This window comes from Indicator indicator, chromosome 1, assembly GCF_027791375.1.
Source record: "Indicator indicator isolate 239-I01 chromosome 1, UM_Iind_1.1, whole genome shotgun sequence".
Lineage (NCBI taxonomy): Eukaryota > Metazoa > Chordata > Aves > Piciformes > Indicatoridae > Indicator > Indicator indicator.
In genome coordinates, this window is record NC_072010.1 from 33,099,318 (window position 1) to 33,124,826 (window position 25,509).

Here is a 25,509-nt window from a genome sequence, read left to right on the forward strand (position 1 = left end):
GCTTGCTCATATTCAGTTGCTTGTTGATTAGAACCCCCAGGTCCCTTTCTGCCAGACAGCTCTCCAGCCACACTTCCCCAAGCCTGTAGTGTTGCTTGGAGTTGTTGTGACCCAAGTGCAGGACCTGGCATTTGGCCTTGTTGAAGCTCATCCCATTAACATTGGCCCATTGATCCAATCTATCCAAGTCCCTCTGTATAACCTCCCTACCCTGGTGCAGATCAACACTCCCACCCAACTTGGTGTCATCTGCAAACTTACTGATGACACACTCTATGTCTTCATCAAGGTCATCAATAAAGATGGAAAAGAGAAGTGGTCCCAACACTGAGCCCTGAGGAACACCATATACCTCTAATCATAAGAAAATAGGAGAAAATGCTTCTTCTTGAAACATTGCATGCAACATTATTAATAAAAGCCATATTAAGAGTCACATTGGAGATGTTTTTTCTCCAGGTATGATGGCTATGGCACAGAAGCTTCATATACATTGGTTTTGCTCCCAGCTTTTCCTAATATGGTCAAGAAGAAATGAATAGTGACTGATGGCCAGTTCTTCACAGAATCACAGAATCAACCAGGTTGAAAGAGACCTCCAAGATCATCAAGTCCGATCGATCACCCAACCCTATCTAATCAACTAAATCATGCATCTTCTCTTTCATTTTCTTCCCTCTTTACTGACAATCCAGTTTTCAGCTGGAGAAATAAAACACTGGGAAGAACCAGTACAAGACACTTGATATATTTGCAAAGACAGCTGGAGCTAGCCTGGTAAACGACCTGTACCTTGGCAGGTCAGTTTGAGTGTGACCAAACTAATGAGTGCTGTCCTATGAATCACAGTGAACAGTAAGAAACACTTTGCACGTGTCGTTCTTTTAAGAACTGGAGAACTTGCCTAGATGCAACAGTTCACGAGACACCACATTGCTCCTTCCTGTCTGTGTTGTCTCGAGAACTGGCACCAGTAACATGTGGTGTCTTTGCAACTCTCAGTCCCGCCTTTCAAAAGGTTGATGGCATCAGGCTTTCCTTCGAAAGATTTAGTGGTCACTAAAATTAGACAAATAGGTGAAATGGCTGGAGGTCACTCAGTAGGTTAGTGTCAGAGGTAGACAGACAGCTTCCTCCTTTCATCCCAGAGCTGGCTGCTGACCCGGGTGCTCCACAGAGCCTCGTTACGGTGATACATTTAATCAGCTTTGCTCCGCGTCTTAATTCATCGTCTGTGTTGTTATGGATATCTAAAGGCTAGGATTTTAACTTAGCAATCTGCTGTGTTATTGAATTAGTTTTATGCTGTGTTAATTTCTTTGTCTCATGGCATTCATTGCCTGTGATAATTGATGCACAATATATAACCGACTTCTGTATTCATTTGGGTAAGTGCATTTAATTGCCTGGTATAAAATATGCGTACTAAGTACAATCTGCTATGACTGCTATGACTGTGAAGTGCTCATTGGTATGGACTTGAGGGTGCTTTATCTTCCTGACAATCTGTCTGGGGAAAGTCTAAGTGTCTCCCACAATCCACCGTCCATGAACTGCTACTTGCATTGTGTCTGCCAAAAGAGAGACCAAAAAAAGAGTAATATAGAATCACTTTACAAAGTGTTTGGCATTAAAATTTTGTTAATCAGAGGCTCTCAGGTAAAGAAGTTTGTATTAACATGCTTGCCCCTCCCAAACCTCAAGGAACAGCAGTGCCCAGAAGATTTTACTCATTTGCTCCTGTAAATGAGGAGTAGGGCTTTATTTGCTTCTGAAGCTACTCCTCTGGAGTAAAGCTACATCCCTGCACAAGTGTTTATAAACACAGATTTCTTTTGCATATATCTTCAGGTCATTAATGCCTAGAGGAGTAATAATGAATTATAAATCAGGAATGCTTTCTAAAGGTGTGCTGTCAGTGAAACGGTGTTGATCAATGTCTGCTCAGGATGCACAGAATCCTTGCATCAGCTTATGCTATCTTGCCTGTTAATCAGTATTACAGTGATTTCTTTTACCTTTAAGAAAGTAGGAATCCTTGCTATTAAACATGTTTTTCACTAAGCACATCACTTTTTTTTTGTATGTCCTGGTGAGTGGGTTGATTTGTTTCCCTGGATTGTTTTGTTTCCAGTGTCATGAAGGGTGTAATAGTGCAGTGTCTGAGCTGTACAAAGAAATGCTGACATTTGCCCAAAGATAATTTTCCTTCAAGTGTTAATGAAACTTTTACTCTTCTGAATTTTCAAGTTTTTAAACAAAAGCTAATGTTTGAGTCTAAATCAAGTGTGAAATCCCTGTGAGATTATTTTTGCCATATTTTGCTTCTCTGTGTTAATGTAACTGGTGAGATGTCAGTAGAAGGGATATTCAAAATTAATGTTTTTAAGCAAGCTAGTTTATACAGTCTGTGTCCTTCAGGATATAGCATTAGTTCTGCCTACATCTTGCTGCAAATTATTCAGTGTTCATAGGTGCATTTATGCTTGTTACTCAGCTCTCTTCCACTGACAAAATAGCCTGCAGCAGTTCTTGGTTAGATAGGACTAGTTCCACATTAGGCACTTCACATGCTCTTTTGTGCTTTTTCCTGATTTAAGCTGCACTGCATCCATGTCCTGCTGATAAAACAGTAAACTTGATGGCCAGAGAGAAAGCAAAGCTGCCTAATGCCAGCATGGGCTGTGAGAGTATGTTTTGAGCAAAGACTTTCATGGCACATTGGATGGAGTGGGTGGCATAGTACAAGAGTTTGACTAAATAACCCACTGATTCTGCTTTATATTCACAATGTTACGTTCTTTCTCCTTTGCAAGGACTTTAACAAATGCATGTGGCTAATTCACAAAAATATACCAAAATCTGAAACAGGTGGAGAATCTACTAGAAGGCAAACACTAAAGAAGTAATCTGTTAATTCTCAAAAGGCTGAGGCACATTTGTCTAGTCTGATAGCTGATTCTTTATGAACCAGTTCCCATTTCTGGCAAAGCTGGTACAACTGCAGTATCGATCTGGGGTGAAGAAAGTATAGAGCTTGGCAGCAGACCTCATTTTGTCACTTGGTGCACACTTGACAAGGCAGTGAAACGGGAAGAGGGGTTGGCAGAGAGAGTTTGACACCTGTTTTCTACCCTTCATAACAATTATCCATATCCATCTGTGACACCTTTGCCCCAAAACCGTGGGGCAGCACCTCCTTGCTCCCCAGTAGTCAGGGTGATACTTTGTGGGTACAAGTAGCTAGCACACAGCAAGGTATTGAAGAGGCATTTAATTGCTATTGGTTTTCAGACACACCTTCCTACAACAAGGCCACAAGGCTCCCAGTCACAGGAAGAAGTGAACAACTCTCATCTGGCCTATTCAGCATCTATTTGTAAATTAGGATTGATTTGGGAATGATTCATATAAACAGGGAGGGGGAGGGGAGTGGGGGGAGGGGAACTGTGTGAGAAATAACTTATTGACAAGGAATAATTCAGCCAACTCTAACCTTGAAACAGATGTTTGTGGTCAGAAGCTTATAGCCTTAGAGGAAATATCTAAGTACAAGTTTAAAAAGCTGATCAGGAAACACTCAGGTTTTAAAAACTTGACATAAATCTCAGGTGGCTTGCCTTATGTTAGTCATATTCCCTGCAGAGGACATTCATTCAATGTTTATTTGGTGTTTATAGATGTTACTTAAAAGCTAGTTTTATCATAAGATAATTTTATGTTATGTATAATGAATAGTGGAGATCAAATAAGAATTGGAATTGCAAATTCAAATATTAAGAGATGATAAATATTGACTTTTAAACAGATCCACTGTAGATTTGAACAAAATGCTTTTTAACTTATTGTACTGGTATTTGAAACTTACACCATACTAAAAAATGTACAAGATTGTCTGATGCTGCATCTTTCTTCACTTTTACAGATGCTGATGTGATCATGTTCCTATGAAGTGATCTGTACAGTGACAGCAACTGTAATAGAAAACTTTCTGTCTTGTACTAAGCTAAAATATAGTGTAATCACATTAATTGCTTTGTTTCTAGAGATGAATTCTTAAGACTTGCATGCTGGAAACCTCTTAAATCTTTTGAGTACTTTTTTTTCAAGACAGCACAAATATCTTAGGGCTGAACGAGTCACCTGCACAGCGTTAATGACCTCCCTGAACACCTCTTAAGCACTTGGTCAGTTGTTGGCCAATAGTACCAAACATTATAGGTCAGACTTAGGCTACTAGCCAGCCAAAAAAGTAACACAACCCCCTTTTGCCCATAGTCACATGTAACATGCACAGAGACTAAGAGGGACATATCTCTGTGGTCAACCTCACCCCAGTGTTTGCTCACTTTGCTGTGAGTGCTGAGAGCTTACAGTGTTGGTTATGTCTCTTACCCATTTGGTTCTTCAGCCTTCTTTTGACCAGCTGTCGTGGTAACCTTCATGAACACCAATAACAACAGCAAGAAGTTACCTTTGTGTAAAATTCGTGCTCTGGTGAAAGCAACACAGTTTAGGCTGAAGCAGTTGCCTCACCTTTGCTTCCAGCTATCTAACATTTGTGAGTCAGAGATACAGCGTTAGTTAAGGAGCCAGCATCCTCCTCAGCTTTGTTAGGCTTTCTTATTGTTCCACATCTCTGTACACTCCATTCTGTAAGTCATTGCAGGGAATTTTTTTCACTCCTTCAATCTCAGAACAGATGACTGTTTCCTTGAAACTTGCAACATCAGTTAATTGTTAAGTTTTTTTTTTTTAAATGAAATCATATTCATCCCCTAATATGTTCTTTCAGCTGATGCCTTCATGCTGAGGATGCTGTGTAGCTACTGATAAGACCTAATTTGTGAAGAGCTTTTCAGCAGTCTGACAGGTTCATACGTGGCACTCTTTGTTCAGCAGGCAAGGATGAGCATTCACTGAAACACCTCTACAGCAGCCACTAAAGGTGTGCAAGGAGTCTGGGGCTGGCACTCCAGCCAGAGTGGGCAAGAGCTTCAAGCAGATTCCCAAAGCTGTCTGTTTTTTTGCAGTTATGTTCAGATTGCGGCGCTTGGTAGCTGATTTTGTCTCTTCTCTTTCAGAGCCTAATGAGCTGTGTGTGGATCCTGCATTTGGTGACATCCCATCTCAAGATGCTGCTAATACAGTAGTGAATTATTCCTAGCTGAAGAAGTCTAACAGGAACAAAAGGATCTGGGGAAAAAGCAATGGCTGCCGGTAAATATCTCTGGTCTGCAAAGGTCATAAGAAAACATCTGGAAAGAGCTGATTTCAGCTGTGACTGGGGAGGAGGGAAGCACAAATATATGATCAGACCCGGTGTTTGGGGGTTCAGTATCAGGAAGGTACCATCCCTCAGTTATTCAGCCCACTATATTCATGATAATTCTCTTCTGTTTTCACAACAAAACTTGGTATCTCCCATAATGAATCCATTTGATTTGACCTTTTTCTAGTTAGGGGCTAATGTATTTATCTTAAATCTTTACCAAAATCCATTGCTCATTATGGAAAATAGGTCTTTTCATGGGGTGTGTTTGGTGGTCACAGCTTTCTGACAAATTGCCAGAAACTGTAGATAATTAAATTAAATCAGAGGGTTGCAGGGTCATTCATTCAGGTTGGGGGAGGCCTTGGAAGGTCTTCAGTTCAACCTCCTGCCCAAAGCAAGACCAGCCATAGGTTCAGACCAGTTGTTCAGTGCTCTGCCTATTTGAGTCTTGAAAGCTGGTGAATCCACATCTTGTTCCACTGCTGTTCTCATGGTGAAAAGGTTTTCCATACATCTAATCTGAATCACTCTTGTTTCATTGCATACTTGTGGAGTGTTTGCAATGTCTTTATGTTTTGCTATGTAATAGCAAGCACTCTTATCAATGGTCTAAAAGATTCATCATAATTCAGAAACAAAACAAACTGAAAATAAACAGTGGTTATGATAGCTCATTATCACTGAAGGGTTTGGATAAAAAAATCTCAGATTTTTCTACTTACAGTGTGTCTCTTTTCTCGCAGCAGCTGATGGTTTGGGAAGTATAGCTATAGATACCACACAACTTAACATGTCGGTCACTGATCCAACGGCTTGGGCTACAGCTATGAATAACCTGGGGATGGTCCCAGTAGGACTAGCTGGACAGCAGCTTGTGACAGGTAAGATCTGTAGAGGTCTCTTGTACCATCCATGAATTATTCAGGTCCTTTCAAAAATATATGGAATGATTTCTGAGGATATTCTATTTTTACATTCTAAAAACATCACCTATTATTAATATTGCATACTGTGTATTAGTTTCTTTTTGCAGTAGCTATATAATCCATTTTAGTTGTGTGGAAAAGCTAAAATTCTTTGGGGAAATTAAAAAAACTAACCCATTGATCCTTATTCTGGGTCAAGAGCAGGAGGCAGGTCATGTAAAACAGAGACTAGTTTTTATTTCTCTATTGAACCAGGATGTCTTAAAGTTCTGCCAAGGAAGATCCTGGACTAGAAACTCTTGACCTGAGAAAGATTTTGAAGTTATGTTAACTGGGCAGAAAATCGTGAAGGCCATTCGACTCATATACTCAGCTGATATTAGTAAAGTGAGGGTTTCTTGTTAGTTGTGTGCATATTTACTTTCTGCCTGACTCCGTAAATTGAACTTCAAAAGGTTGTTCTTGTTTGATTTTATAATTTCACTTCCTAAACATAGTTTGGGAGAGCATTACAAGGGATCATTTATTCTAACAACAGCAAAAATAGTATATTGAAACCACCAACGTTTCACAGACAAATCTGGACAATGCCAGATTGTTGTCAAGAGCAAAGGCCTCATTAGCCAGGATTAATAAAACTTCATTGCTTCTATGAGATAGAGAAAAAATTTTATGTGGGTGAGTGCCCTATAGACACAAGCCACATGCCAGGCATATGATGGATCCTCTCTTGAAGCTGCATTGCCATTTCATCTTAAGAAGATCTGTGTAACATCTAGATCAGAGCAGCATCCTCTCACATCTACACCCATCTGTTTAGACATGGGTGTGATGAGCTGGATCATGATGTAAATCACTCTATCTTCTTCACCAGGGATGCATGATGCTTAATCTTGGCCAAATATGCCCCCTTCCGAGACTGGAAGCTGAGTGGAGCTGTGCCAGTTCACATCTGACTGTCTGTTTTATGGGAGGATAAACTAAGCTGCAATAAAGCTGATTTATAATGCATCAATCTCAAGCAGAGGGGTTAGCTGGTGGAGGCCGTGAACTGATTCTCAGTCTCTTTCCTTAACCCCGTGCTCCTGATTAAAAGAAACAACCAAAACCATCTGCTCCTGAGGAGTCAGTTCTCTTCAATGGATGAGCTGCTGATTCCCTCAAGGCTAGAGAAGCCTAATAGAGATACCTGAATAGATTAGAGTGCTGGGCAGTCACCAACCATATGACGTGTAAAAAAGGCCAGATTCCTTACCTGAGATGGTGTAATCCTGGATGTACGTGTGACTTGGAGGACAAAAGGCTGGAGTACAGCCCTGCAGAAAGGAATCTGGGGGTTTTGGTTGATGGGAAGCTCAATGTGAGTCAACAATGTGTCCGAAGGGAGACAACAAAAATGATCTAGATACTAGAAGGAAAATCTTAAGAGGAGCAGCTGAGAAGAATAGATTTGTTCATCTTAGAGAAGAAGAGGCTGAGAGGAGACCTCATGTGTCGGTGTGAGCTGAAATTCCCCCCCCACCAACAATAACCAGGCTAGCCCAGTCTGGAAGCAAATGAAAAGCTGTATTTACAAGCAGAGTCTAAAATCTACAATGAAATGCAATGAATATGTACAAATATACAAAATTCACAACATTCATATATATATACAATCAACAGAAAAAGCACAATCGATCTCCCTTTGCTTCCCCCCAAGGGGACCCTCCCAAAGGGGCCTCCCTCTCCCAGGAGCTTCCCCCCAGACCCCCCTGGACAGAGAAGCAGAGTTTGTTAAGCAGAAAGTTGTTAACTTAGCTGCCAAGGTCAGTGTGTTATCTTCAGCCAGAAGAGAAGAAGAAACAGCAGCCAGACAGCCCAGCAACTGCCCCCACTGCCGAACGCAGAATGTGCAGAATGCCTACTTTGTTTTGGGTAATAGTTCTTAAACATTTCTATCTATCCAATGGAAGTGTTTAGAACAATCGTTATTTTGCTTTCTTACACCCAATAGTGACTTATTTACATTCTTTCACTTTCTCTGTTCTGAACTTTGCAAGGAAAAATTAAAAAGACAGTTTCAAACCATCACACCTCATCTCTCTCTACAACTCCATCATAAGAGGAAATGGAGATGGTGCTGTTGAAGTTGGAAGTGGGGAGATTCAGGCTGGATGTGAGGAAGAAGTTCTTCACCATGAGAGTGGTGAGAGCCTGGAATGGGTTGTCCAGGGAGGTGGTTGAGGCCCCATCCCTGGAGGTGTTTAAGGCCAGGCTGGATGAGGCTCTGGCCAGCCTGATGTAGTGTGAGGTGTCCCTGCCCATGGCAGGGGGTTGGAACTCGATGATCCTTGTGGTCCCTTCCAACCCTGACTGATTCTATGATTCTGTGATTCTATGATTCTATGATCTCTCTCATGTCCAGTTACAGGATGCAAGACAGTAGCTTAGAGCTGCATCAGGGCGTGTACAGATTGGTAATTATGAAAAAAGTTCTTAGTTGTGAATGTGGTGAAGCACTGGAACTAGCTCCTCAGGGGTGGCCATGACAGAAAGCCTGTTGTTGTTCAAGAAGCGTTTGGACAATGCTCTTTGATATATTGTATAGCTTGCCCTGTATGGAGTCAGGAGTTAGACCCGTAGGCTGTTGTGAGTCCCTTCCTCCTTAGGATGTTTTATGATTCTATGTGCTGGTGGTGAGGGAATGGTTTCTATTTTCTGGTGGGGCTTTGCCTTCAAGTGCTGTGCTCAAAGTGAATGCAGTTACCTCCAAACTTGAAAATAGCCATATGTCAAAATCCATTTCTGCTGCTTTCATTTATCTCAGTTACACATCCCATGGAGCTTTTTCTATCTTTTTGTCTTCCTCTCTTCCTCTGTCTCTTCAGTTTCAGTGTAAATTGTCTCCTCAGTTATGCTATGCCATCCCTACATTGGCAGCTTCATCTCACATGCAACACTTTTCCCCACAAAGCAGGATCTCCAGGACTTTATTTCATTGCCAGCTCTACTTCCAAAATTATGTATATCACGTATTTTAGGAGTGTTGTACAGGTCAGTTGGTATTTGTGCAGCATTTTCTATCTATGAAAAGTGCTGTAAGCATAAATATTAATTATTGAAGTACTGCCTGATTTCTCCTTTTGCTTCCCTTTATTTGAAACTCTTTTATATTCCATATTTATTTTACACATTTTCATGGTAAATCCATAATGGCAAAGCCACAGTTTACCATGAAAATACTTATAGACTTGCTTGCTATAATGTACTCACTGTATCTGCATTCAGTGTGAGTTTGCATTAAGAGCTTTGATCAAATATCTAAGCAGTCCTTAGCCCTTTCAGATTTTTTCTTTTTTTTGCTATTAATCCTAGTAATGAACTCATCTTTATCAGCAGTCACATGCTGCTTTTGCTACTGTCACCTGTGACATTTTCCAGAGATAAAAATGACACATCAAAGTACCAATGTTAACTTTTTGTCTGTCTTTAATTTTTTTTTTCTTTTCCTCCCTTGATGACACCTAAGAAAGCAGTAAATAGTTTAGATAATCTTAGAGAGAGAATGTGATCTTTCCTGGCTATCTTTATATAACCTATCATACTCTGAAATTTGGTGTATGGTACTCAATTGTATCCTGACATCTCTCTTAGTTCTCTTATCATTCAGTTTTCAAAGAACTTACCCATTTATGGCCTTTCCTTCCTCAGACCAAGAAGTTCCTAATTCATAGGAATCCCTTAGGTATGGAACCTGTATGATCTACTAAGTCTTTTTAAGAGTTTTTGATGTTACTTTTTTTTTTCTGGACTGTTTTTAATTTTGCTGCTGTGTAACAAGTTGGGATGCCTGCCTTGTAACAGAGTTATGCTCTCCAGTTTGCAATCTGTGAAGCTCTTGCCTAGCCTGAGAGTTTGCTAAAATGACACCTAAAGTGTCTGCAGCATCTGGCCAATATACTTCACACAGTCTGGGATGTAGGCTGCCTGGTCTTGGTAACTAATCAATTTTAAGCACTGCTAACCTTTTAATACCAGTTTAGATGATATCTGCACTCTATTTAATTTCTTATCTCCCAGTGCTGTAAAATTGGATTTTTGATCTGGGCAAATGTCAGAGCTTTTCATTTGTAAAGACGGATTCTTATTAATAGCTGAATAATATAATTTCTGTTTCTACATATATTTTGCTTACAATTATTCAGAAAGCTTACCATTTTCCATAATATTTGGCTACTACATTATATATACACTAATATATGCATTTATACATTATATATACATAATTCATACAATAAACTGTAGTTTAATAATGCATTAGTTAATGTGTTAAAGACTGAGGTGGAATAGTTATGACTGAACATTATTCTCATTCTAATCTCCCCTTTCAGCAGGTTATAAACTTTTCCCAAAAACTGCCTTTTGAGATGCAATTTCTCACACTTTGTCTCAAACCAGAGAATAATAATTAAAAAAAAGGTTGGATAAAATCTTCCAAAGTAGTTTTGAATTATCCAGGCTGTAAAATGGCCATTTCCTAGGCTTTGAGAAAATTGGTCAGGTGAAAGGGAAATGATAGTTTGTACTCCACATTTTTGGATCTGAATTCTCTTTGTGCACTCAGCAACACTGATTCAAGCACATCTTTCAAGTACTTTCAAGTATGCTGGTTTGTTACATTTTAGGACTAGCAGAAAAACTCAGCGACCTGAAGTCAGCTGAGAATCTTTTGGTTTACTTTTTCAGTGGTACTTTTAAAAGGCAAATTTGGCACTGCTGAATTTAGTGTTCTCATACTTTCAGTTATTTCTGCAAATGGCATCAGGTCACCTGTTTTCTAAAGACCTCCTGCCAGAACAATTATTTACTTCTATGGTTCCATTTGGTTCTCTTTTCACTGATAAACATTTCATTACCCTGAAAACCATGATGCATTTTGGAGATGTTTTCCTTCAATGTTTCTCAGACATCCTGAACACTTCTTAGACAAAAATGGTATATATCAAAACGTTCCCTGAAGAGTTGTATCTGTGTTCTTATAGAGAAAAATAACAACCCAGAAGGGCAAACATCCAAGATGAAAATTGTAGATATGCTTATATGTCAGGGGTGTTCTGAGAACTGATATCTACTACTTATGTACATAATAATTATTAAGGCACACATTTTCATGTCTGGCCAACATGCTTCAGCCCCAAGATATTACAATTTGGGGTGACTTCCAGCTGGTTTTAGTGAAGTTGGACTTTGACAACTTGTCCAAAATCCTAGTGAAATCAGTGACTAGGAATCTTTGAAGCCTAACATCTTGCTTACCAAAAGGCATAGAAAAAACATCCACCATTTTTGTGGCCTCAGGTGTGTATTTTTTAGACACTAGAGAGTGAAATATTATTACATCAACCTTTCTGTTTTTCCATTTGCCTTTGCTTTTCCCACACAGTTTTCTTTTGACCTGATTTCAGTGAGACACAGGAACTGTCAGTTCCAATCGGGTCACCTTGCTCAGGACTGTGCTTTTGACAGTGTTGAGTATGAGTTTCTTCACAGGCAGAGATGTACAAGGCAAGTCAGCACTGAATGCTTCTGTCCCTGATGGGCTTGTCTCTTGATCATTAATATATAGAACAGGTTTTCCCAAAACAGAGGTTGTATTTCCAAATCAAATCATAACTTAGCAAAACTTCACTTTTGGATGCAACACCTACGAAGGTAAATAGTTGCAATCCTGAAACTGCAACCCCAGACTTACTTTCTGATGACAGAAAAATTGGGGAAAGAGAATCCTAAATACCAAGACATGAGGTTAAATAGACCTTCCAGAATTTTATTAGCTCAAGACTTCCAGGTCTTTGAAGACAAAGCATTCAGATTCTTTTTCTTTGGAATGTTGATTGCAACTACAGTCCGTCACTATATTGAGATACCAGTTAGTCTCAAGCATTTTGATGGGCATATCAAGGGGAGGGCTTGGATGATGGCTTTTCCTTCTCCTACTCACTTGGGTATCCCAAGAGGCCATCAGTTCCTACGCAGTAAAGAAGACTTAGGGATTATTTAAGAAAAATTAATGGTGGGCTGAGATTTAGGAATTTCCTCTGGAATCTGCCTTGGCTATAGAAAAGTACTTTCAGCTTCAGTGTCTTTCTGCCATAAAATAGATGAGGCATGCTTTATGAATTATTCCAACTGCAGATCATCATATGCTGACTAAATTGTAAACATATCCCTCGTTGTGGCTGTGTACTATTTTTGTAATGTTAAGAAAAATCAAATGAAGTAGGAAATCAATGTATATATGATTATATTCAGCAGATCACTGAAGAGAGAATGTACATTAAGCAGTGTTGAAGAATTAAAGAAGTCAGCTGACCAGAAGACTCTGTCAGCTCTCATGTGTCTAGTTCTTCTGTGGCCTCTCCATTACCAGGGGCTTGGAGCCACTGACAGCCATCTGGCAGTCTCCTTTTGTTTTAACCATGCTGTCCCATTACCTGTTAAACCTTCCTTTTTTCTACACTTCATTGCATAGCCACTGAGCCAGTACACCAATAAGCAGACAACTGGAATCGTCCAAGACATACCTAACAAAACACAGCTTCCTTCTCTGTAATTAATAATGAACTCCTATTAACTGATTAGAGTAAGTTTTTAAGTCAGCCACTTGTATTATGACCTGAAGACAGTCACTTCTTTTAGGAAAAACTCCTTGAGCATCTATAATTTGTGACTAAAGATTATCATGCTCCACCTGGAAGCCTTGAAGTGCACAAGCAGCTGGTGAAGGTGTACTCCATGGTCTCATGTTCCCCCGCCCTTCTATGCTGCAGACCACAAGTAGCTGGTGGAACAGTTCAGCAGCCCAGCGTCACAGTAGTGTGCAGCAGGTTCACCCTTGCTCTGAACACCCTACCGGCTTAACATCTGTCAGTAAAAGAAGATACAAAAAGTCAGTAAAACCTGCAGAGTTTTCCACAGGTTTTGCAAACCCTCAAGGTTACAAGGTATCTTCAAGAAGGCATCTTTTCAGCTTTTACAGCTTCCCAACCTGTTTTGTGCTTATTGTGTTTCATTAACTAGCCCACTGATAGGTCAAGAGAAATTTAGTAAGGCATACTCTGAATTAAATCATATGATTTTCCCAATTTTATTCTTGGTTCCTTCCTACTTTATTTTTATAGTCTTTACTGCAGAAACATTGCATTTTCATCAAGAGGAAAAGGTTTATCATTTAAATTATCTGAATGACCAATCAGAATAATTAAAGAGGTGTGAAACTTACTCTAAAGGATTGATCAGGTTTGTACCCAGATAAAACTATGTATTTTTATTATCAAGACACAGGAGAGCAGCAAAAGTGAAAGAGAAGAGGTAGTCTGGAAATCCCAGTATGTAGAACCATTGGGAACATCTCTAAAGAAGTATTACATATTATTGTAACAAGTAGTTTTTTTCATTGACCTGAAAAGCACCTGCAGAGTTAATCACACTTTCTATCATGTGAGTGTTACTCAAGGAGACTTCACACCAGGGGACGTTAAAGTGCTAGGAATAAACACAGTCAGGAAACAACAGAAAAGAAGAGAGAGATTTCAACGGCCAGAGGAAATGTGGCAGAAACTCCAAGTACCTTTGACACACTATTCAGGGTTGAGTGTCCCTCTTAGGTCATTCAAGTACCTCCTCTATATTAGACTTTAATTGAGGCCAAGGATGAAGATAATGATTAAAATCTGCTCAGCACTTAAAGAAAAACAGTGCTTTTTAACATGGTGTGAGGGAATGAATGTCCCAAATGAACAGAAAATTGGAAGAGAGCATGGGCCAATAAAAGGAATTACTGAATACAAAGCTTGTGTTTTATGTATAGCCTTCTTAACTGTCACAAAATACTGGAGTAAATTTATCATGCAAGCCATATTGTTTGGATGTTTTGGCATTGTGTTTTGGAATTGTTTTCTTTTTTCCTTTTTTTTTCCCCCAGTTACTGGCTGTTGGTAATTATACCACCAAAAATCAGTTTGACATGTTTTTATTTGAAGTTACAGCAAGCCAGCATAAGGAAATACTTTATTTTTGCATAAGTTTTCCCCATCTTTTATCTCACTTTGGAAAGCCTCCATTCCCCATATTTTCCGTGTGTTTATTTATTCTAGACAAAAAAGCCTGTGAGTAATTATGAGCATCCCACTGTGAAAATAAGCCAAGAGGCTGTTGGGAACCATTTGCTACTGACTGTTCAATTCTGCTGGCGCACAGTTTATCTGCAGTACTTCCCCTTCACACTTCACTCCCCATCTGATCCCATGTTCCTTGGCTGACATGGGGAATCCAGTGTAATCCCTCTGTGATATACAATTTGCTAACGGGAAAATTGAGTTACCATGGATCGAAATCAGCAGAAAGAGAAAACTGACCATTTTAACTAATCAAAGACGAGATAGGAATACTAGATTATTTACTTTCATTGGAAAAAAAAAAAAGAGCTTGCTAATGGCAGACTGTTTGAAGGTGACCTGCTGAGCACAGTCATTGTATCTAAGTAGCAAGGTGAAAGTAAGGCTACATGAAGCCCTGAAGCCAAAGCTGTTTACAGGTTGTGTAGATGGCCTGAAGGAGATGAGCAGAGCACTCCCAGAAGGACTGTTAACTTGATCCATGACGAATGCTCTCAGGAGGGCACAGTGATCAGGATGGTACAGATGGCACCACCTTGGGGAGCTGCCAAGCAAGACTTCCATGAGAAGGGAAGACCTGAATATGAATGAATCCCCAGGCAGCCAACCCCAAATCAAGGGCTATAAAACAGTTTGCTCTTCCCTAGTCAGGCTCTCTCTTTGCCTATATGGGCTAGGTTGCCGCTTGGAGCTTGGTCCCTGGAGAGCAAGCAAGAGAAGTTTGCTGTGTCCATTTGACCTTGGGATGAATGCAGTTAAGTATGGTTTTGTTTCTGCCACCTATTCTTCAAATGCCTTTTGTTTATTGCATGGGAATTAAGTCTCACAAAGTGCATAATGATGCACTTCCAGTTCACTACAGCAGTCTGCCTGTGAAATATCAGCAGAAGCAATCAGTGTGGAAAAACGTCTTTTGATGATCCTCATTGAAGAAGAAATTTGGGCTTCAATAAGCCTAATCCCTGGGCATGTGCAGAGTTTGTAAAATAAGACATTGCTAATGTTGAGTTTGGTCAGATAAATTGTGGATTTACTGCACCTTCTCATGCTCTGGTGGTGACAAATGATGTGCGTGACATCACCAGCTCTGAGTAATGTCTCTGTAATGGGAAGCAGCTGGTCACTGCATAGCTCTGTTAGTGGACATGGAGGTGAAAGATAATTAAACTTAATGCATACAATATGCTCTAATGCTCTGGGGCATGTATTCAGATTGTGTTCTGCCCAAATATTAAAGTTACTGTAGCTTCAAAAATGCAATAGGTGTGTTTGTGTAACAAGAACCACTTTATCTGCCTTTCCTGTATGTGCACATTTCTTATTCAGGTTTGGTTTGTTGTTTTTTTTTTTTTTCCTTAAAAAATGGTTCTCTTGACCCTAGCTGATTTTCCTTTATAATTAATCTCCTCTACAATGCCTACAGTATTTAGTAATTATTTGTTATTTCTATTCAGGGAAGGCTTAGAGATAGAGAGCTCCAGAAAGTTAAACACTGCCTGAACGCTTAAGAGTCAATCCTACCCCAAATTGCACATGGTCTGTTTTCTTTCACTTAGATAAACCAGGTAGGTAAGGGACCACATGGAAACAATGGGATAATACTGATTGACATGAACAGCAGTGATGATGGAGCTGCCTGCCTATTGTGTGGCTTTTTCTAAAAGGTATTTTGGCACAGCAGTTATATGGTGGTTAGTGTAAAAGCGGTTTAACTCTTTTTATCTGATATTCTGAGTCAGGCACTGAGAAACAGGCAAACTCTGTTATGCGCATTAGAAGCAGAAAGACAGTTCCTACCTCCTCTTCCTTCTTGTCTATCCTGCTGTAGCTTTTTAGTGAAGAATTTGGAAAAGGGAAGTGAAAGAGCTTTGCCAGCATTTAGAGGATACAACAATGTGGGAGATGGTGCAGATGTGCTTATTGTCACCTTCTTCTCTAATGATCTGGCAGCACAGATGTTGTTTCGAAAAGACATACCCAGACTGCAGTGGATAGAGAGGGCAAGTTATATGCTTCTCCAAATCTTTTGTTCTTTCTGATACAAATCTGTTTCAAATAGTTCGTTTCACTAGAAATAAATGTTAAATACTATAACCAACTGCAGTGTTGAAGTTTTAACCTATTTGGGCCTGCATCTATCACAGACACACACACAGAATGTTAGGGGTTGGAAGGGACCTTGAAAGATCGTCTAGTCCAGCCCCGCTGCCAGAGCAGGATCACCTAGAGTAGATCACACAGCAACACATCCAGGCTGTTTTGAATGTCTCCAGAAAAGGAGATTACACAACCTCCCTGCGCAGCCTGCTCCAGTGTTCCATCACCCTCATAGTGAAATTTTTTTTCCTCGTGTTTACATGGAACTTCCTATGCCTCAACTTCCACCCTTGTTCTGTCATTGGGCATCACCGAGAAGAGCCTGACTCCATCCTCTTGACGCTCACCCTTTGCATACATATAAACATTAATGAGGTCACCCCTCAGTCTCCTCCAAGCTAAAGAGCCCCAACTCCCTCAGTCTCTCCTCATAAGGGAGATGTTCCACTCCATTAATCATCTTTGTGGCTCTGCGCTGGACTCATTCAAGCAATTTCCTAAGGTCCTTCTTAAACTGAGGGGCCCAGAACTGGACACTATTCCAGATGAGACCTCACCAGGGCAGAGTAGAGGGGCAGGCAAACCTCTCTTGACCTACTAACTGCACCCCTTCTAATACTCTCTCTAGGGTCTTAGCAAAGGGTCATGGGTTGTGAGAGAAGAGAGCTCAGATACTGCACCTGAGTTCCAGGACTCTGCACAGGTGACAGAGAATGGGAATCTGCAGCGTGCAGCTCCAAGAGTAGCTGATTTAATAAATTGCTTATTATAAATATTGTAGGGTCCCATTATTATAGTAGCCAGAATTTAGTACACAAAAAAAAATCTGAAATACAAGCTTATTCTTGCTATTCACTTACCTGTGTAAAGTAAAATATCTCTTCCAATTTTTCCTACATCTTGCCTTTTAACAGGGTGTCCTTTTGTTCTGATCTCTCTAATTCCCTCAAGTGGATAATCAAGCTTGATTTTATAATAAACCATAGCTGCTTCAGGCTTGTCATGACTGATTTATTGACTCCCAAGATTAAGGACTTTCAGCCTCGAGACTAAGAATATTTCTGGCTGAAATTCAAGGTCTTAATTCTAAGCTTTAAAATCTAAATGTGGTTTGGAACATGTGTCATATGTTTTCCCTTAGAAAAATGCAGAGCCTACATTTCTGTTGGCTTTTGTTGTTGTTGTCTGAGTGGAATTTAAGGTGGAATTAAGATAAAACGAACTCAAGCCATCCAGTTCTTCAGAAACTGTCTCGCATGTAATCATCATGGCAAAGACTGTCCTCTTGAAGGCAAGGGGGCTATTATTATGGAAGTTTCAAGCAGCAGGCCTCAAGAGTGAATCGTTTATCTCCATGAAGGATCCTAGCACATATTTCCTTATAACGAACTGCTCCAGCACCACCTGATGGGTGTCTCTTACACATGTACATGCCTTACAAGTGTAAAGATGCAGTGCTAAGAAAACAAAATGATAATAACTGATGACTCATATACACCATTTGGTGTCCCTTAGGGACTGACTCTCTTCCAGTGTTTTACCTCAGCAGTTGAGCTCACTGGGGACATGAGAGCTAACCGTCCTTCCAACTATTCATCCAGGGATTTGAGGCCCCGAGTTCTCAGTGGAAGGCTTTTTTACAGCAGCAACTTTGGCAGAAAATTTTATTCCTATGTCCCAGCCTTCTCTTTCCCCTAGTCTTTGGTTTTCCATTAGCAAAGAGTTGGCATAGATTTGAATGCAATCTCTGTAATGCAACAGATATCTACTAATGGGCATTACGATCTCTTAGCTACCTCAAGTAGTAACAGAGGGATCCCATTATCCTAAGGATTGTGTAACAGAATCAGTACCACACATCTGCATATTTTAGCTGTTGTTACTGCATACTATAAGTCTCCCTTCTTACTACTAACAGGCATCAAGTTGTGAATCCAGTGATATTTTCTCAATGCTTTCGTGTTAGAATTCAGACAGTTTGGGTTAAAACACATTTCCTAGGCTGTTTGTCTTATCCTAGATTTCTTATTTCCCATTTTCTCACAAAGAGTGGCATCTGGACTCTGTGGGCCATGTTGCATGAGAGCCACATCTCACTGATTACATGACCTCTTATTTTTTGTGCTTCCAAGCTTTATTTCATCTATGGCCTTGAGATACCATGTCTCATTCACATATGTATATAGCAAGCATAAGTTAAAAAAGGTCCTCCAAAGGACTTTTTTTGGTCGCTTATCATGCTTTTATGATCAAAAGATGACAATCTGTCATAGTTTTCTTTTCTGGTTGTGTTACATATAGGAAATACTAGGAAAGTCCATGTTACTTGGTGGCTGCATATAAATAGAGTTTACATGTTTGCAAGTACTGCCCACTCTGCAAACTCATTTGGGGATTTAAAGGATAGTAAACCTGGTTTTGCTCTGTCATCAGTAAAATCCAGTAGTAAAATGTTCCTAGCCAAATAGTGTGGTTGGAGCCTTGATTGTCCCCCCTGGAGTCCCAGAGATGAACACAAGAAGAGAGTAATGTTGAGGTTAGGCAGAGAGAGCCCCTCCATCAATAATACAGACCAGAATAGGAGCCAGTTTCCCTCTCTCACTTTTACAAGTTTGCAGAGCCAGCAGCAATAAGAGATTGTAAATGTGGGGGTTTCTGTTGGGTTAGTAAAATAAAGAAAAATGAATCTGACTATAAAAGACCATGCTTCATCTGTCTTTTAGATTAGAAAACCTAGAAAACAAGGAAAGCATTTTCCATCACATATAGTTAATGCCCTTACTTAATGCCCAGGCCCACTCACAGACTGTACTGCCTTGACCTCAGAGGCGGCGTGCTGACAGCAAATGGGAGTGCAAAGGGGAGTAAAAGAGGCAGGGCCACAGTGGGCTCCTCCTAATTGTGTTTGCTCACAAAGCAAGGATGCGAGGGCTGCACGTTTCTAGGAGCAGGCTGTACATCTGCCTGCCTTCTGTGTGAGCCAAAATGTGTGGGTAAAAGTTCTGTTTCTTCTTGGACCTACTCATGTAGCTGCAGAGACATGAAGCAGCTCTCCAATGGTCTGGGGCAACCAAGGAACTAAAACTTTAATTATAGGAGACAATATAAAATGTGAATATAAAGGAAGGAGTATTTCTGCAGCACGTTATAATTTTCTTCCCTTTATTAATCTTTTCATCTGGCATATCTATCTATTCCTTTACAGAACAACCACCATGTTACCACTTCCCTTTAAATATTCCTTTCTCTTTTAGAGGCGCCAACCAGCTTTTTTGTCTACCCAACTTAACATATGTAATTAAACTCAAAGGATGTGCACCCTCCTTGTATCTAGCTTGGAAGTTCACTATTTCTATCCCAGATGTGAACATGGCCTTCTCCTTTTTTTATGACTACACTGGCCTGTAAGCCTTGTCTTGATTATAGATCTAGAGAATTACAGCTACAGCAAACTATTACAAATGTGTGACTTCATTCTTAAAGTAGCCTTCCAAATCCAGACCTGCAGGTTAATGTTCAATTTATGACTGTAAGGGACAGATCTCTCGTGGAAGAAGAGTAGTCTTCTTGTAAGGGCAAAACAACAATTTGAGCTAGTTTTTATACACAGAAGACTTTTTTATTTCTTTATTCTTGTTCTGTGCCTCTTAGTCATTAATCTTTCCTATGGAAACTTGTCAAATACTTTTGGAAATTGAAACAAATATGCTGCTTTCATTCTTATTTTTCTTATAATTTATAACCACAATGTCTTAAAACAAATCTCCAGTTTCTCTTTCTGTGCTTCCTATCTCCTAAAATCCCTTTGGCCTCGTTCAAAATGGACTACCATTCCATTTCTGTCTGACACATTTTTCATCTTGTCCCTTTTGCGACAATTTTCTAGGCAATGGCTTTTGTGAAGCTTTCATGTGATGAAATTCTTCAATGTTTTAAGTGTGTCTGAACAGCCTATGCTTGTCAGTAAATGTCTTGGTTGTTGCTTGCATGCATAGCTGCTCAAGAATATAATAAGGTTTTTTTTTAATGTGACTTAAAAAAAACCAGCCTCTTCTAAGTCACTTCTTTGGTTCACACTAAGTTTACCACCAAAGCTGAGTTAGAAATTTAATTCCTTTTCATCATTGTTAGTTTAATGATGTACTCTTGTAATTTCCCAGTAGTTTCTTTGTAGCAAGGAAGCACACAAAAGATTCTGCCTGTTACTGTGCATGCAACAGGAGTGCCAAAGAAAAGAATGCAATGATAGTAGACAGGTTTCTGTCATAGTTTCTTGAAAGAGATAGGAATCTCCTTCAGGGGATGCAGACATTACTGTGGGTGGGTTGAATTAGTCTACACAATCTTCCACCTTTTCCACGGACTGTACGAGGACATGAAGAGGATTGTCTGAGGTGACATGGTTAGATGTTTTCGGTGTGGGTGATACATCTCTCTCAGAATCTATAGCAAAGTCCTGGATTGATGTTGTCTTCATTTCGAGTAAACGTGATTTTCTGCAACAAAGCCGCTGCTTTGTTTCTCAGCGAACAAAGAAATTCCTCATAAAAAAACCCTATAATACCCTGATATTAGATTAGACCTGGGATGAAAGTAGTCTTTTGCTTCAGAACTAGAATTGAGTTACAGAAAAGGTCCCTGGATTCTGTCATTTCAGAGTTGTCATGTTGTTGCAAAATAGAGGAATAAGGAGAGAAAAATTCAATTTTCCTGAGATCAGCCTTGCTTTGTAGATTTTAGATTATATCAGCCTTTGAATTAGGAGTGTTACTGTGGCATTTAGGCCCTTGCAAGCTGTTTTGCTCATGGGAAACTGCAGAAACTGTGCAAAGAAACAGATGGAGGTAGGCAGAGGATGGCTGAGGTCTCCCAAAGACTCCTGCTGGACATCTGTGACAAAGCTGGAGGGAACAGGTATGGGGGTGTGGGAGAAAGCTGGGCTACTGAATCCATGTGGTGGTGGTTACAGAGTTATTAGGGAGGCACATGAGCTAACTTTGAAGGGTTGTTGTGAGAGACAGACTCAAGCTTGCTCATGCAGCTTGTATGGAAAGCAACTTCTGGGTTTCAAACCCAATATTTTGTGTATTTTGTTAATTAAGAAGTTACAAATGATTGCACATTACATGTCAGAAGTGTTGTAAAATGAGTGTTCTGTGTGCATGGATAAGCTGAAAGTTACTTTAGACGTACACTCCAGTGCCATTTCTTAACTAATTACAATTTCAAGCTATCTGTAAGTAGAAGAGTTTACTGTGCTGATATTTACTGACAGAAAAACTTTTCAAATCACCTTCTCAGCCAGATGTTCATAAACAAATGTTTGACAGCTGGTCTATAAATCAAGTGAGCCATTTTAGCATTGTTCTCTTAGGTGGCTCTTGCACATTTATGCCTGTTTAGCTAAATGCATACATTTACTTAAGATGATCTGTGAAAATAACATCTGGAGATCTTTTCTCTGAAAGAAAATACCAAAGGGTCTTACACAAGGATCAAGCACATTTTATAAACTGTGGCTCAGTTTTTGGAATTCAAGCTGAATAAATGTGCTCTCAGCTTTTATAAGGATCAAGGGCCAGTATTATTTAAATGTCCTTTTTACTTGCGTGGCGCTCTGCAGGGAATATGCTCTCACCAAAGCATTCTTACATTTCTCATTCTATAATGAGTTTTTGTTTCCATCCTTGCCACCTGGGACCCTGGCGTAGCCCTGCTAGTAGTAATGGAGTCACACTGGTGGAACTGGATGCAGAGTGTAGTCCAAAATATTTATTTCAGAATATTCTGCTCTGCAGTAGACTGCCTTCAAAGGGGAATGTCAAAGAAGGAGTTGCTAGGTGGTTTACATTTTTGTCTCTGCTTGTATCAGTCATCTCTCTTTTATCCTTCTCTTTCCTTTTCAAGATATGTGAGATTCTTTCTTTCTCTCAAGAGGCTCTTTTTTTTTTTTCTCTTCCCCTTACTCTTTTTTCTTAGAAAATCATGCTAATAAGCTGTGTTTTGCTCACCTTCTGAATCAGTGTTACTATGCATTTTAGCTTTGCTGAGTATCAGTTTGGTCGCTTTGCTTTTTCATATTCAGTTCACAACAGGAAGGAGAATTCTGATGAAATTTAACAAGCCCTAGGGAAAAAGATTCAGACAAGAGCAGTCAGATTTATAAAGTGGCAGATAAAATGGAAAAGGTTTTGCATTACTTCTGCCATGATGGGTGTTTTTTTGATAGATGGGCTATATGTCATCTGTGATTCAAAGTGACGTCAGTTCATGTTTTGAGAGGTACCATGACCGTTGCTGTTCATGACAACATAAAACCTATAATCTGGAAATGCTGGAGAGAGGTGAGTGCAAAAATAATACACATGAACTCCTGGCCTAGGACAATAGTTATTTTGTGATTTAGTTCTCAGGAAGACAACCTGTTTCATAATGCGAGACTGGCATTTAATCTAAGAAACCTGACTGTTTTGAGAATTATGCAAGTCAGCATGGAGCGTTTTAATGCTTACGTGACAACAAAACATAAAGATGCTGGCCATATTTCTATCCAAAGCAGTACACTTTCCTGTGAAGCTTGGATGAATACATTCTTGATTTAAATATCTGGAGCTACAGTACATGGTGTGAAACATAAATCCTCTCAGTGCTGGAGCCCAGAGACCAAAGGAGCCAAGTGGAAACCTCTCTGAAGAGCGAATTTATCGGTTAGGTTTAAAGTACATATACTAGATTTAAAAAGGACCTTTCCTAAGCTGGTCCTTCTGTCCCATTTCAGGAATGTAAGGAGGCTATAAAGCTGCCTAAAGTGTGAAAGGCTGAAAATTCAAAGGCATGGCAAAGGTAGTTGAGAGCCAGCATTACACAGCAGGGCAGCAGGGCGCATGGCCCATTAGAAGCCTTTTAGGTACTGCAGTCCCACAAAACTCAGAACTGTCCCAAGGTCACTTCAACACAAATTGAAGGGCAAAGCAGTCACTGTCAGTCCCAGGTGCTAAAAGCTTCTCCCTAAGCTCCCCTGAATACAGCTGTAGTAGAGCTGAGAACATTGCCTGCAAAGCTAAGCAGTTCAGCTGGTCTGAAAAAAAGAAAAAAAGAAAAAAATTAAAAAGACCCCAATCTACTGACTTCAGTGAATTCAGCCAACCCAGCTGCTTGGGCCACATCCATATTTTAAGCCTTTTGCCCCGAGCCAACCAAACTGATGGCACCACCAGTCACCTTTCCTGTGCCCATTGTAGAGCCTATTGAAGAGCAACACAGCAAGCTCCTGATGGAGAGAGGGCAAGAGAGGGTAGGTGATATGATCAGCTCTGACCTGCTCTCTCTTTGGCCCAGAGGCAGCTGTGAGAAACTGCAGGTACCAAGCAGTAAATGGGCCTCACTTCCCTGCCTGATGAAACTGGTGTTGGGTGGTAAACTAGTAGTTGGTTCAGAACAGACTAGGTACACCCTGGTCATGCTGTATTCTACTGCAGATTATAGTCTGAAGCATTTGTTTCTCTTTGAAACTCCTACAGAGTGAAGAGGCTAAAATTAATTAGCCAGCAAGCCAAAATTTCAGAACTTTCCAAACCTCTTCTAGAATTGGTGTGAAAGATACTTTTCCCCATAAATGAGGAGAGAGACAAGAATAGCAAAAGTTGGGATAAAACTGCTTTCTGGCTCTGTTGCTTTCCATGTTCAGTTGTTGGAAAAATCACAGGCAGAACATATGTGGCAAGACCCAATTAGCTGCTCCAGACCTGTCAGGCTTTTAGGAGAATCAAGCTGCTCAGACAGTGTTCTGATTTAACCACTCTGATCTCGGCAAGTGTCACAAGGTTAGATTCATCCTCACTGGATAAGCTGGAAACTTTGCAGACTGAAGGCAAAAAGAGGATGGAAGTAGAAGGCAACTTTAGGTTTCAAGTTTTAAAAAGCTGGAACAAATCAGTTTGAATGTTGACAATAGCTGAAATCTTTCTGCTTTAACTCTTTCCTTGGTTGCTGAGCAGAAATGCAAACATAATCCAGCACATTCATGGAAGATGTAATCCTTTGTGATTTCAGCTATTAAAGCCAAAAATAGATCTATTTTTCAGAGTATGAGTGAATATCATTTTATTCAAAGGCATAATTTGCCTGAAATTTCAGATGGAGTTTAAAGAGAATGGGAGGTATTACTGCCACAATGTGAAGGCTTTTCACCTCTGAAATACTACATCCTCCCTCCAAAGTCTGGAGAGGATACAGCTACCGTGATAGAACATCAAATCTTTTAACATGAAATAAAAATGGCAAATACTTTTCTCTGGCTCCATTTGTGCAGTAGTTGAATTTTCCAGAGTATTTCAGCCTCAGGCAGATATTCAACATGTAAAATTTCAGTCCAAACTGTTAATGATTGGCAAAGCTAAAAGCAACTGACAACAGGGTGTTGTAATAGAAGGTGTCAGACAATTTTAATAATAGATGACCTTAGCAGTTTTGCCTCCTGTTTTATCATTTTGAACTCTTTTGTTGTCTAAGGGCTATGACGTGTATCTCTGTGTATTTCTCTCTGTATTCCTTTCTTTCTTTATACTCTAATTCTCATAAGATCTTCCTTCAATTGAGTTTTATCTAACGTGGAGTTCCAAGGGACTTGTTGCAATTAAGCGTTTCCACCTACCTGTTCTTCATTTACAACCTCTTTATTTATTTCACTAAATATTTCACAGTATTTTATCATGAAGCAGAGTCCACAGAACCTGTCCGCTTACTCCCTCTATAAAATTCATGAGCTTTGTAATGCTCCTACATAACTGCCTTTTCTCCCCAGTGAACAGTTCGAGGCTTTTCCAGTGATGGTTCCTATGAGCTACTTTATAAAGTTCCTGATGATAGTCATTGTCCTATTTTTGCCTTGTTTCTGTAGTGCTTGGAGAGGATGGGGTGACTAATTCAGAGCATGGTATGTCAGGTGATAGTCTGGCTTTTCTAAGAAGCTTGCAGTATTTTTCCTATACTTTTTTCTCTTGTCCTTTATTCAGGCTAACCTTTAATTGGCTTCCTGGGCTCTTTGATGCAGCAC

General features: G+C 39.9%; 1 protein-coding gene across 1 annotated transcript in view; it reads left to right on the forward strand.

The window, feature by feature from the left end:
- The first annotated feature begins 1,968 nt into the window (after positions 1-1,968).
- Positions 1,969-25,509, forward strand: part of ENOX1 (ecto-NOX disulfide-thiol exchanger 1) — a 154,700-nt gene continuing 131,159 nt past the window's right edge. The window contains exons 1-2 of the mRNA XM_054382336.1: positions 1,969-1,984; positions 6,019-6,156. Of these exons, the coding sequence (XP_054238311.1) occupies positions 1,975-1,984; positions 6,019-6,156 (148 nt within the window). The 5' untranslated portion in view covers positions 1,969-1,974. The remainder of the gene's footprint in view (positions 1,985-6,018; positions 6,157-25,509) is intronic.